The 14,671-nt window shown below is 33.8% G+C and overlaps 1 protein-coding gene across 1 annotated transcript in view; it reads right to left on the reverse strand.

The window, feature by feature from the left end:
• Window positions 1-14,671, reverse strand: part of SerT (Serotonin transporter) — a 61,081-nt gene that overhangs the window by 24,774 nt on the left and 21,636 nt on the right. The window contains exons 3-7 of the mRNA XM_089636094.1: window positions 10,624-10,834; window positions 8,367-8,505; window positions 8,129-8,263; window positions 7,345-7,523; window positions 6,484-6,778 (exon numbers count right to left, since the gene is read on the reverse strand). Coding sequence (XP_089492220.1) covers window positions 6,484-6,778; window positions 7,345-7,523; window positions 8,129-8,263; window positions 8,367-8,505; window positions 10,624-10,834 — 959 coding nt within the window. The remainder of the gene's footprint in view (window positions 1-6,483; window positions 6,779-7,344; window positions 7,524-8,128; window positions 8,264-8,366; window positions 8,506-10,623; window positions 10,835-14,671) is intronic.

A 14,671-nucleotide genomic window follows, 5' to 3' on the forward strand; every position in this document is an offset into this window, starting at 1 on the left:
TCATCATGAATCCCTACGAACCATGAACGACCCCCAAAATTTCGCGGCATGTGCGTGGACCACAGTGTATACACCCGTTGTCTATAATGTATCTGGAAAGGCTAAGACTTAGTGTATGAATCTGATCTAATTAGTAAAATGAAATAACAATCCAAAAACTATACCAAGAAATACACTTATTGAAAATTCGAAAATTGTACCAATACCACATATGTCTTTTAATCTACAAAATACAAAATGGACATATACACTCGAACACAACATTTACGAAAACGTCTGAAGTACACAAACACTATACAAGACAACATAATACATTGTACACTAATACAGTAAAGACTGAAAGTGGTAAAAGAAGCATAGAACATGAGGGTGTGCAAATCTCCATCCCGATAGCCTCAAAACGGAGAATGGAATAAAAGTTTAAAAAACCACAGTTCAATTTTAAGTTAAGTGAACAAAATTATTATGTCCTCTTATGAAGAATAACTGTAAAAATATTATGTATTATTATTCAATTATGTAAAACTAGCTGTTGTGTACCCGGTGTTGCTGGGGGTTATCCCTAGGAAATAGAAATATACCATAACGTATTTTCTGTAGGCCTTTTTAAGATATACGAGTACAATTCCGTAGTACATTATTTTGATGTATCTCACAAGGTTTAGCCAGCGTTAACAATGTAGTGCCCGAAAACACGACTTTTTACGACTTGATTTAAAAAAATCGTCTTTCCTCTACTTTCTATAAATATAATATGCATATATTACATATGTCAACCTTCTGGAAAAAATCTCTAAATGATAGTGAAGACCGAATCAAAATCCGTTGCATAGTTTAGAAGGACTAAGCGCACAAACAGACAGACGCGGATAGCGACTTTATACTATATTATTTAGAGATGTCATGAGGGTTCCATGCTAACTCAACACGGTGACTATTCAACACACTTTTGAAAAGTGATATAAAATCATTAAAAACGATGAATCAAATAAATTTTTAAACCTAACCTAACCTAACCTACTTAAACCAGTAAATAAAGTTTTTGTTTCATGACTTTACATAACTTTTTAAATATGTGATGAATTATCATTTTGATGATTTATCCGGTCACCGTCATGAGTATTCATATTATATAGCTATATTTATGTAGTTAGAAAGTGAAATATACATAATTCTTTGAGAATTTATACTAAATTAAAAAATTATAATGAATAGAACTAAAATTGAAAATGGTTGATTTCTTAATTTTTTTTAAATTTGAAAGGCTGTGTACCATAAGTTACTATTAGCTACCTACTGAGAAAGCTTTCGGATGTATATGTGGATAATGAGGAATAAAAAGCTCCTTATAGTTGGCATTTTGGATTTAGTGGATGGCTTAATAAATTGATGCATTGGTATAATTTGCAATTCAATGATGAGAAAGCTTTTTCATGTGCCTTCTCATCTTGGTATCAATGTAAAGTCGAGCATCTACGGCAGAAAATAATATATTATACCGATTACTAGATAGGCTTTATTTTATATAAAAATAAGCTTGGAAGGACTAGCATATCCAAAAGAAAAGAAGAGTGATTTTTTTAAGATAAGTAAATGTAAAAGAAAGGTAACTGAATGTGCCATAATTTTTGCAAATGGCGTCAAATGTCGTTCTGCTTTGACATTCATGTTGTAGTCGGATAGAGAATTAGTTGACAACAAGGTGAGTTTATTTATGACAGTAAGCAATGGAACGATACACACCTAAATAACGCAGGATTTCGCCAATTATTGCCCTGCCATATTGAAGTTAAATAGTATGTTATTTTTAATGAGTCTGATAAATTCTTTCAGTGTTGATTTTGCAATTTTTTTTTACTCTTTTTCATGAATTAAGTCTTTTTAATCTCTTTCATAACTTTCTAATGTTTGCATACCTTTGTGTATACCTAATGTACTTAAGCCCGTAGTAAGCGTTCAAAGATATTTTGAAAGGGAGATATGTAAATACGAATGTTAGAGGGAGCGCGCTAATATTAAAAAACGATAATAATTAAGCAAAAATGGTGAAGATATTTAATAAACACGACTTTTTTGAAATAGTGCAAAAATCTCTTGACAAATGCTTTAGTTGCATTTAAAGATATAACTTGTTAAAAAACAGAACAAAACGTGTTTTAAATAATTTTCAGAGCTTTCTTAGCGATTTTTTTCTATCGAGGGAATTTCATATAATTGAAGTTGCGGCATAACAAATGTATATTTCTTCAAAAATATATATTTATTGAAGAAATATATATTTTTTGAAACGTAAAAACATTCGAGAAACTTGTTATAAATCGGTAGAAATTGGGTATGCGGGGGTATAATTGTACATAATTGGGCACAAAATGCATTTTGCGGTTACAAAATTGTGCTGCTATTTTTAGAACTCCTTTAATTCTTGTATTGATTTTTTCTTCATTGCTCTCATTATTATTATCAAGATATGCACAGTATGAATTTACTATTGTCGGATCTGCTGACAAGATATTTGTATTAGTTTTTGTTCATTACCCACATGATTGGGTAATGAAAAAAATTACTTACACTTTATCAAATTAAAGGATGACAATTATCGTAGCTGTCTATTGTCAGATTAACCAGTTATTTTTAAACTATTCAAAATGTCACCACGTCATATTCACAAGAAATGACAAAAAAAATGTAAATCAGTAAATGTTAAATGAAAATAAAATTGTAACCAGCTTCGATATATGCGATCTAGAAGTGATTCTCGATAATAAGTATAAATGTGACCAGCTCCAATATACGCGATTTGGTGTGATTCACGATAGTAAGTTACAATATAAATGTAACCACTGTAACCAGCTACAATATACGCGATCTAGGAGTGATTCTCGATAGTAAGTATAAATGTGACCAGCTCCAATATACGCGAGCTAGGTGTGATTCTCCATAGTAAATTACAATATCAATGTAACCAGGTCCAATATACGCGATCTAAGTGTGATTCTCTATAGAAAGTTCCAACATAAAGGTCATATTAATCAAATCACAAACAAAGCAGCTAAAATGCTTGGTTTCATTATAATAAATACAAAAGAATTCACAAAAATTGTCATTATCAAACAACTATTCTTTGCGTACGTAAGAAGTAAAGTTTGCGTCAAAGTTTGCGTCAAAGTTTGCGTCAACGTCTTCGTTTTATGCATTACATTTAAACAAAATTGAATCGATTCAGAGAAAAATCACAAAATACATTTCTTACAAATCGCACAATCGATTTAAAAATTATCTGGATGCAACTGTATTACAAAATTGATGCATTGAGTGTACGAAAGTAATATTCAGACGCGATATTGCGATACAAAATCATAAGCAACATTACTGACTGTCCGGATTTATTTATTACAATATTTTAAAGAAAAACAAGGTAAAACTTATTGCTTGCCTTAAGAGACTGTTCAACTTATATATCTTTAATTTGCAGTAAAATTAAAAAAAAAATGTTGTGAAAATGAATTAAAAATACATAAAAAATGTATTCACTTGTACACCAACTAAACCAAACTACATAATATATTATGGATTATCAGTTGTTAATTAAGTTGTTAATAATATCTGTTAATTTTATAAATATACTATTTATTTGTTTTATTAAACGTATATATGTATAGTTATAATGAGGAAATCTGTAACTGGTTTCTCATTTAAGTAAATTGCTCATGTATAAACAGACAACATTGTAATAGTTGATTTCCCTAAAATAAATAAATAAAATATTAAAACTTTAAAATTCGTAATCTTTAAAAACTTTCAAGAAAATTTCAAGTCAATCAAGTAGCAAAGACTTTTGTTAAACCCTACAAACATGGTGAATTTATCTCAAATCCGCGATGATACTGATTATTGTCTAAATAAAGCGTAATATCATATATATACTTCCCGGTATCCCTTACATTGTGTATACATAATATTAGCTGCGATTTGCCTCTTAATCGCTGCTAAACCAGCTATCAATAACAATCGCCCTGCCAATATTCATTACCTTCCGATACTCCTGGTCTCCCGGGAGTGAGCTCAAAGAGCCTGGGGGGAGGCAGTAAGTAATTCCTTGTCAATACGCAGAGCCTGCTAATGAATTGAAAGCTTTCAAGGGTGCAGGCAATTATCGCGGTTTTATAAAATGTTCATTAGGGGAATCCCGCAGGAAATTATAACTCGGTACTTTGTATTTTCTACACACAAAGAACATTAATCGGCACGATGATTTTAGTTCAATCACTCTTCTTGCACGCTTCTATGAATGTAGATATACCCTAGTATTTAAGTATTTCGCAACTGTTGTGTAAAAATACTGAATGATATTTCGAGACTGCCGGGTTCTGTATTTCCTCCTTCCTACAACATGGGAAAACTCTCTTATGACCCTCTCCATACATTCCTTTCATACAGCTTTCCCAAATAATACTAGACATAAAATGTCGAATTTTATAGCTAAATAAAATATACTTTTTTTAATATGAAGACCTAAAAGGAAACCTACATGTAAAATGTTGAGAAAATTGACAGACAAAATTAAGAAAGTTTTAGTAAAATTTGATTAATATCAGATTAAATTAGATTTACACAAAATTCAAATTATGTGGCAAAAATCTTTTTTTTTTAATTATTGTTGGCACCTTTGCCCTATATGTAATGCACACTCGTATCGTGATTTTGATTCTCCTTTCCAAATATGATATTAATGGCTTAAGTGCCCCTCCTATCGGAGGCTGACTCACATCTGGGCAGATGGCAACCATGATTTGGCAGTTCCACGATTTAAAAGTAATAGTTATCCAAGACCGCAGAATCTGGCCCCACAAGTTTTGAAACTGATTCTCACTGAGAAAAATAATATAATTGTAGTGTTTTGTGTGTACTACACTTTTACTGAAACTCTAGGCTCGTTGTGTGATTGAAACTATGATGGTTTGTATTCAGATTTATTACGAATAAATGCTATTACAACCGTGCTGTACAATCTTAGTTTGGTAACGTGTGCTCGCTAGCAGGGTAAATTTCCGTCTGTCCGGCTCTGCGCAATGCTCGCCGTTTACGCGACTGGATCGGAAGCGCTCGGCTTCTCCGATAATATATTATAGATTTTTCTTAAGCACTAAATATTTAGAGATAGGTTTGTCAAAGTCACACTTGAAATAACCCCATTGAACAACAATAAACGAGCATATATAGATCGGTTTCCACGTAAGAAAAAGGCTTTCATTCAACCGTAAATAGAAAATTACCACCCTACATAGTGATAGGTACAGAAAATGATAAACATGACACCAACCCTTTTGTATTACGGAATTTGCTTCACATTAATTATACTATTTAACAAAAACAGATTTATTTACATTTTTTATTATTATTATTCATTTATACTTAATTTATACATAAAAAAGTTTATGAACAAGTTCTGCTGTTTTCTAATGCCATAACGCTTGATGGAAATGACGATGCTGAACTGAATATAGATGCGTTGTCCTAGATATTCCAGAGATAAAAAGCAATGCACACGTCATTACTCCGGAGCTCACCATTCAAGAATTTTTGCTTCTTTAGACAACCAGATTTTCTGCTTCATAGTTATAAAATAAGTGAGGTTAGGGGAGCTTTTACCACGAAAACGTTTGCTCAAGGTTTTAATAAAACAAACCATTTTTACTAAAATCGTGCAAAAATATTAATATTTCTATTTCTGGTGATTCCATGAAAATGATATAGGTATTGAAATTCGTGGTGGAATCCATTGAATTGAAATATCGAAACTCGTGATGGTAATTCGTGGTGGAATCCATTATAATGATATATAGAGACTCGTAGTGGTAATTCGTGGTGGAATCCATTAAAATGATATATTGAAACAATTTTTAGCTTTATTCCACATTTTTTTTTAATTTCTGACCAGTTTCAGTCTGAAGATGGCTGTGATCAATTGAAACCGTCAACGGCCAGAAATAAAAAAAGTGGAATAAATAAATTTCAACATATCATTGAATTTTAACTACGTATTGTCACTGTCAAAAATAGAAATATTAATATTTTTTCCATGATTATTGTAATAATGGTTTGTTTCCATTAACGTGTAAAAAAAGTTGTAATAAAAAAGGGGAGAAAAAAATAAAATTGTTTGAATATTTAAAAAAAAATAGCTTTTAAAATTGTGAGCTGGTAATGAAAGTTCGAGAGTTTTTGCTGCTTTAAACAAACAAACACATTTATGATTTAGGTATAGTTTTGTCACACACTATAATAATAATTTTTATTCCAGGATGTAGGGAGGTTAGTGCAATCCCACACGTCCCATGTTGTATAATAGATATGTGAATATAATTATATATACTATTTTTTTAATGGAAATACTATAACTGGTTAATTCAACTATGTGCCTTCATGATAATTTGTAATGTATATTGTATTTATAACGATTTCTAAAACAATGAATTAACTTACATAAGTTGTAGTAGGGAGCGCACAGATGTAGATGAAAACAAGTAACAATCCCACGAAGATCTCTCTTCTCTTTCCCAAAGCTCGAGGGTATTCATCACACAGGGCCGTTATCATGGCCTCCAATCCTCCGAAGGTACTGTCCAGTCCGAGGGTGATCAGCATCAGGAAGAATATGATGGACCAAAACACGGAACCCGTCATGGTGGCTATGGCTTCAGGGTACACTATGAAAACCAGACCGGGTCCTTCTAAACCGACTTCTGCTATGTCCTTATTTTGCACGTGAGCCATATACCTGAATGGAAAATTGAAGAAAATTCGTTTAATCGTCTTTTAGCGCGAAGGCAATGGTTTTGCTGGCCGGTAATAATTTGAATTATAATATACACAAGGCAAACAGAAAGCCGGCCGGCAAAGCCGTAGATGTGTGTCTTCGCGATAGTAGAAATTGGTTACTTATTCATTAAACTTTATTAATTGTATCACTGTTATTTTTGTAGTCCATCGATTTACTAAGGTACAGGAACACCATACCTTATTACCATTACCTTATTTTCTTCTTCAAGGTAGATATAAACACATCACTTCATTTTCATACTAATGTATAAATGACTTTCGCCAGGGCATGATATAAGCAGTTTTTAAATGGGTAAATATTGTTTATATCTGCCCTGATAAAGATAGGTTTATTTATTAAACTGATTGGTGTGTTCGAGGTTACTTCATTTCATTTGACTTACTATAGTTTTCATGCTTCATGAATTTATAACTCTGGCTATCGCCGACATGAATCAATAAGCATCCTTAATTTTAAAGGTTTCATCTTTTAACTGAATACATTATATTATATTAATAGCTTACCCTAAAACGGAGAAGATGACGAAGCCAGCAAGGAAACTAGTTAGGCAGTTGATGGAAGATGTGAGGATGGCGTCTCTGTAGCAATTGTTGTTGAATTTGTTATAACTGGAGAGAGCAAGAAGTGTACCAAATCCGGGGCCTAAAGAGAAGAAGATCTGTGATGCGGCGTCTATCCAAACCTGGAGAAGAACGTTTCAGATTAACAAAACATGATTCAAACCAAAACCAAAATAATTATGACCAAGTGGGTGACCCAGTGTAAGCGACCAGACCAGATGATAGACTGGGTGGAGAGAATTGGAGCAGGACGGGAAATCTCGAGGATTGGAGGGGAATTGCGGTAGACCATAGTCAGTGGACGGCATTTGTGGTGGAGGCCAAATCCCACCTTAGGATATGGCACCGTCGTGATGATGATGTTTACTTTCACAGTGATAATTTCCACCAGTAAAAAATATGGTAGCGTTGTCACGATCGGCCTTTGTCTTACACCACCGTTCTTAAGCCGCATACACATATCAGCAACACACCATGCAATGCAACAAAGGATGCAACAAATTACCATAGTGTGTGCGTCGCAGTGCGTACGAACTGCGCATCGAACGAGTATGCTACAACAATGCGTCCACATATGCGAGCGTTGTAACCTTTTTTGCATTGCATGTTGTGTTGCGAATATCATCTGTACGCGGTTTAAGATATTATGACTTTGAACTCAATCTTGATAACATGGAATCATTATAATGAACCCTGAAATCTAAAATAATATAATATTGTTGCTTACCTTTGAGTTCTGTAGTTTGTGCCACTCTGGAGTGAGATAGTACCGGATGCCTTCAGCGGCTCCTGGAAGTGTGACACCCCTGGCGAGAAGGATTAGGAGTACCACGTAGGGAGCCAGTGCTGTCACCCAAACCACCTGAAAAGGATTCAAAATAATTGTTTTTAAAGTTTTATTATTCAGCAATATTAAATTTTTTTGTTGAATACTATTTAAGTAATTGTTTTTTTATATATATTACCTTTCCTGCGCTCCGAACTCCCTTCCACAGCGAGAAATAGACCAGGACAAACACTCCAAACACGCAGAGAGCGAGCGATGGCTTAATTGGTCCCATCATGTCTAGACCATCGGATTTGTACTGCTCTAATACCTTGCGTCTAGAAAGAATATCAAATGTTAAAACGCAAGCTACTAATTTCCCTTTCAAAGACACATTACCAACAACCAAAAAGAAATACACTTTAAATATTATTTTGTATAAATTGAGGGAAATGTAGGTACAACAAACGAGGATCGCTCATCATAAACTAAAAGATATATGATCTCTTTTAAAAAAAATGGTTTGATTTTTTTCATGCGGAGACAAATGAAGGACGGGAGGTGGCCTTTGTTTGGGAAATGGTAGATCCTTAATTTTTTCCACTTAAAGAAAGTTTTCATAATTTTTTAATATACCCCGGATAAAAATGCGAATATTGAATATATGTAATACAGGGTTTTCCAATAAGAGGTGTTATTTTGATATTCAAAGAAAAATGCCATTTTTTAATATAAATGATCGAATGTTTATTTCATTATAAAGAAGAAGGTATGCCGTTAATAGTGAAAAATAACATCCGTCAAATGACCACCACGACCATGCCTACAGGACCATATCCTTTTCATGAAATTTTCCATAACCAAATCGCAAAGTGACTACCTTATATCCTCGATAGCCTCACGAATTCCATCGTTGAGGTCTTGAATCGACGCTGGACTGTTGGCGTAGACCTTCTCTTTCACGTGGCTCCAAAGGAAGAAGTCGCAAGGTGTTAAATCACAAGATCTCGGTGGCCAATTGTGATCACCTCTTCGAGAGATAACACGGTCCGGAAACTTTTCCCGTAAAAGATCGATGGTTTCGTTGCTTGTGTGGCACATAGCGCCATCTCGTTGAAAGTCAACGTTGTTCAGATCAATACCATCCAATTCCGGCCATACAAAATCATTAATTCCTTAATTAATATTCAAAATAACACCTCTTATTGGAAAACCCTGTATATGACAAATAGTAGCAGCAATAGAAGTTTACTTAGGTTTTTTCAAAAACGATCAACAGATTATATCATTGCTTGCTTGCTCAATGTAAATTATATTACCGGAAATCATATAATTGACCAAAATTTTATCGACTATCTCCCTTAAAAAAATAAACAGAATTGTATCATTTGTGCTTGACGAAAGTATGTGATATGATCAGAACTTAAAAATTTACTATTTGACAGGGCTGGTTGCAATGGGAACTATTCGTAATATACGCTTTACAAAAACGCGTATTGTCTATTCGTTTGCTATCAGAAATATATCTTAGGTCTCATCAGACAAGTCATAAAAGCCTACGCGTACTTAATTTCTACCGATTTATAACAAGTTTCTCATTAACTCTTTAAGTTTTTAAGTTCCAAAAAAAAGTTATTTTTAAGGTAATATCTATACATTTGTGATGCCGAAACGTTCATTATATGAAATTCCCTCGATAGAAAAAAAAACGAAAAGTAAGCTTCGAAAAATATTTAAAACACGTTTTGTTCTGTTATTAAATATGTTATAGGCGTGAAAAAATTCACAATGTATCTTTAAATACAACTAAAGTGTGTCGTGAGTCGTGTTTTATTAAATATATTCACCGGCGATGCCCTACGTCGTGTAATATTTTAAATTGAGCCGCTATTGATAACAACCCTTACGTAGATGGCGGTAAGGTTTTAATTCCCGCTTAACACCATCCGCCTGTTTTGATTTATGCAAGAAAAAAAACATGGCCAAAAAGTGTCTTTTATTTTATTTTGTGGATGTTCAGGCATAAATATTTTTTTTTTTCGATCATTTTATAAATAATTTAATTTGCAACACTATAAAATACAATCATAACCGAAAATGGGTTCGTAAGTAGGAGATTTTTAACATTAAAGCAGTTTTCATAGGCCTTATACATTATTTTTTTCTGGGCTTATAAAAATACTTATCTAAAAATACTCGATTATTTCAATTTCATGTATTCTACTCGCAGTATTTAATTAAAGCATCTGAAACATTTCTAGGCGACCAAATTTTCAAACCAAAAACACATGATTTTGCATTACTACGTATGGCATCGCCTTAATTATTATAGTTTTTTTTAATATTAGCGCGCTCCCTCTAACATTCGTATTTACATATTTCTATTTGGAACCATCTTTGAACGCTTACTACGGGGCCTTAAGGGCTTCACAAAAGCATACGTTTTTCCTGCTTACTCAAAGAACTCCTTGGCGGGACTGGTGGCGTTGGGATTGGCAGGCTGCTGCGTGACGGGCGCGCACTCGGGTGTGTTCCACTCGTTCCCGCAACTGGTCCATGGCAACTCGCTCTGCAGCGAGGCAAACAGGTAGTACACCGCCCAGCCGATTATGGTGTTGTAGTACATGCCCATGTACACGTCTATTAGGCAGATCGCATAGCCCACGCCTGGAAGAAGGGATATGGTTAGAATCTGAACCTATGATGGTGAACATTGGAAAGATTGGAAAAAAGATTATGTGAATGACATGTTTCTCTAACGCCAGTACTATTTAGCACGTAGTATGTACATCACCCGATAGCATGTGGTAGTTCATTACCATGTACACGTCTATTAGGCAGATCGCATAGCCCGCGCCTGGAAGAAAGAAATGGTTAGATTCCAGAGTGATGACAGCGTACATTGGAGACATAGGGTGAAATTAAGAGCATTTTTCTATATTGGTAGTTTTTGGTACACTTTATAAGCCGGTACAGTGTGGTAGGCAGTAGGCAGTAGATAGTGTTGTAGTGCATGGCCATTGGCTATGCACACTTCTTAACACTGCATGATATGAGACTAATGGAGACATTGGAGATACATGATCAACACGTTTCTCTAATAGTCATTGCAATGGTGAATTTCATTCATATTACACGTTCTGGAATCTGGAGCTACAATAGTATGCATTGAAGAGAAAGAGATAGATGATTTACATGTTTCTCTGATAGTAGTAGTCATAGCAAAAGTGAAATTCATTTATATTACAGTTCTGGAATCTGGATCTCCAATAGTATGCATTGAAGAGAAAGAGAGAGATGATTTACATGTTTCTCTGATAGTAGTAGTCATAGCAAAAGTGAAATTCATTTATATTACAGTTCTGGAATCTGGAGCTCCAATAGTATGCATTGAAGAGAAAGAGAGAGATGATTTACATGTTTCTCTGATAGTAGTAGTCATAGCAAAAGTGAAATTCATTTATATTACACTTCTGGAATCTGGAGCTACAATAGTATGCATTAAAAGAAAGGGAGAAATGAATGACATGTTTCTCTAATGGTGGATTTTATTCATATTTCACGGTCTGGAATCCGGAGCTACAATAGTATACATCAAAAGAAAGGGAGAAATGAATGACATGTTTCTCGAATAGTAGTAGTCTAATGGTGAATTTCATTCATATTTTACGGTCTGAAATCTGGAGCTTCAATAGTATGCATTAAAGAGAAAGGAAGAAATGAATAACATGTTTCTCAAAAGTAGTAGTCATTGCAATGGAGAACTTCATTGATAATACACGGTCTGGAATCTGGAGCTACAATAGTATGTATTAAAGAGAAAGGGAGAAATTAATGACTTATTTCTCTAATGCAAATCATCGTATGATGCAAAAGCTAACAAATCATTTTCATCCATACAAAAACATCCAGCTTCAACTCATTAACAACGCTGCCAAAACGCATGCCAAAAAGGCAGGGCACTTTAACCTATTTACTGTATTTAGAATTGGTAACCTATTTAATTGACATCTTCATATCGGTCCATAGCTCGATTGATAAGTGGGCGAAAACGAAAACTCATTTTTTAAAGGTTTTCTTGTGTTATTGTATATTTAGTGCCTATATCGATATCATTTTATTGTTTACCAGAATAGAAGCATTGTCGATAGAATCGAAAATCGAACCTATACCTGTATTACCTACCGTTTTACAGCCACTGAAATGGATCATCGCTCAGCACTGTAGTAAAAACGTTCGATGGATTTATAAGTATTCTTGCGTGCGTTTTATTGTAAAAAATTTATTGGCATTTTCAGAATTGGAACTGATTTGTTAAGAATTCAGAGTATCCATGATTTGTAACGGTTCTGTGCCAATAAATATGTTATAAATAAAATAAACGCCATCACGTGAACCTGTCGACAGGGACAAAATTCCAGGAGCACAGAAATGTCATAGGGTAATTTGTGTTAATTTCCAAAGTTACGCTGGTGTTGAAATTACACATAAAAAATTTACAGAATAAATAATCGTCAAAACCTGAACCTGCCGACAAGAAAAAAAAACAGGAGCACAGAAATATGATTGGGTTAGTATTATAAACATTTACTGCTCAGGTGCTCAGTGGCGATAATAATAAAAATATCGAGGAAACCATTTACATTTTTTTAATGTTATAAAACTAAACAATTTTAAATATCCGTGATTTTTTAAATGTCTATTTTTGTCAGTTTCAGTGTGTTTTACAGTTATTTTTTCAATCTGTTTTACAGTTATTTTTTAACGATATTAAACAAAATATATAAAATGACTACATCGTCTATTATTTTGTTTTCTTTCGGCACCATTATTGACGTTAAATTAAAATAAATTTGAGAAGATAAAATTTAATTAAAGCTCTTTCACCTTTATCTTATTTCATCAAAAGCTCTGGAGTAATGAAGACCATCTTTATCATGAATATTATATAATAGGCAAATATCACTAAAATATTGAGAGCTATGTTTTAATAGGACTATCATGTATTTAAAAGATCAGCGATCTTTGCACAGGTTATAAAAATTAGCGATTAAAATATAAGGCAGGGTTCTCCTCGAGGGCTTCTCCTAGAAGGTTTGCTATGTAAGTTGGCCAAATTAGGGGTTTTGTTCACCCTTTTTTTAGGTCTCCCCTCGGGTCCCATAATGATACACTTGTAATTAATATCCACATCATAAAATACAAGCCCCTTTGCCTCAATATTGCGTTGATGGTTTTATCAGGTATTTCGGAAGATTCATGGAGGCATAATAAATTAGTGTTTATAACTCGGAATAACGATTTCAGTATAATGTCTATGCGCAAATTTACGCTCATCTTTCATAATGAAGCGATATTTTTTTCAGTGCTTCAAAATATAGGCGATTTTCCATAAACGACTGTAAATTTATGTAGATGGTAGTAACAGGACAAAATAAAATAAAGTGATTGGTTAGGTTTTTTTTTCATCACTTTCATTACTTTTCAAAAGTGTTCTGGATGTCATGTAACCAGTTTTTGTGGGTCAGTTTGTAGAATTCCATACCTAGTAATTAAAATAAATGATTCTGATGTTTTTTTTAAATATCGTTAATTTCTGGTAGTGTGTGCGTGATGCTTTTCATTGACAGCTGTGTCGACGATCGAACCCATTTTGAAACTGCGACCAAATCACAGCAAATTTGATTAAAAAGTAAATAAAAAATATCAGATAATCTAAACTACTTATGTTGGTATTGTATCCACACAATATTGCAAAGTATAGCTTTAAACACTTAAATTTGAAGTCGGAGGCGTCGCTACCGTAGATTTTGTGGATATGAAAAATCTATGAATGTAAACATTACTTAGTTCGTTAGATCCTCGATTGGCCACCTGCAAAGTTAAGTGTTAAGCTGTACTGCAATGTAATACGAAGTAGGTACTTGCATTAAAAAATGAAACGTGATAAAACCTAAAAATCAAGTACCTTCTTTAGAGAAGATATCTCTTCTTTAATCATGACCAAAAAGAAACTTTCCTAAGAGTTGAAATTTTGCACTTTAAAAACTTCGAATACTTCACAAACCAAAAAGCTTCCTCAATACATTTCGGGAAAATCACTACTTTTCAAAGCACGACAGTTTAGGCCCATCTCACACGGGGATAATCACAAGCGACTTGAGTTTTGTACGAGTATCAAGCGCGACGCCAGTGGGTTTCCACTGTTTCCACCATTCTATTTCTCTAGGGTTTGTACCGTGGAACTATGATAATATTCATATTCTTGGGTTTGTACACAACGCGACGCGTCGACTACGGGTTTAACATCAGTCGCGCGCTTTTGACAGTGCTGGTCGCACTCTACGCGAGTCGCATACGCGTTCGCGGTAATCGTTTGATAAAATAGCTTACGAACATCATTTCAATCACTCAGAATCTTTTAAAAGTATGAAACTTTTTGCCATAATTCTCATGAAGTTCCTTGGTGGCTACAAATGCCCTATAGTTAAAATGTATTTCTTT

The sequence above is a fragment of the Hesperophylax consimilis genome, chromosome 10 (assembly GCF_061612785.1).
Source record: "Hesperophylax consimilis isolate HC1 chromosome 10, BYU_Hcon_1.0, whole genome shotgun sequence".
Classification (NCBI taxonomy): Eukaryota; Metazoa; Arthropoda; class Insecta; order Trichoptera; family Limnephilidae; genus Hesperophylax; species Hesperophylax consimilis.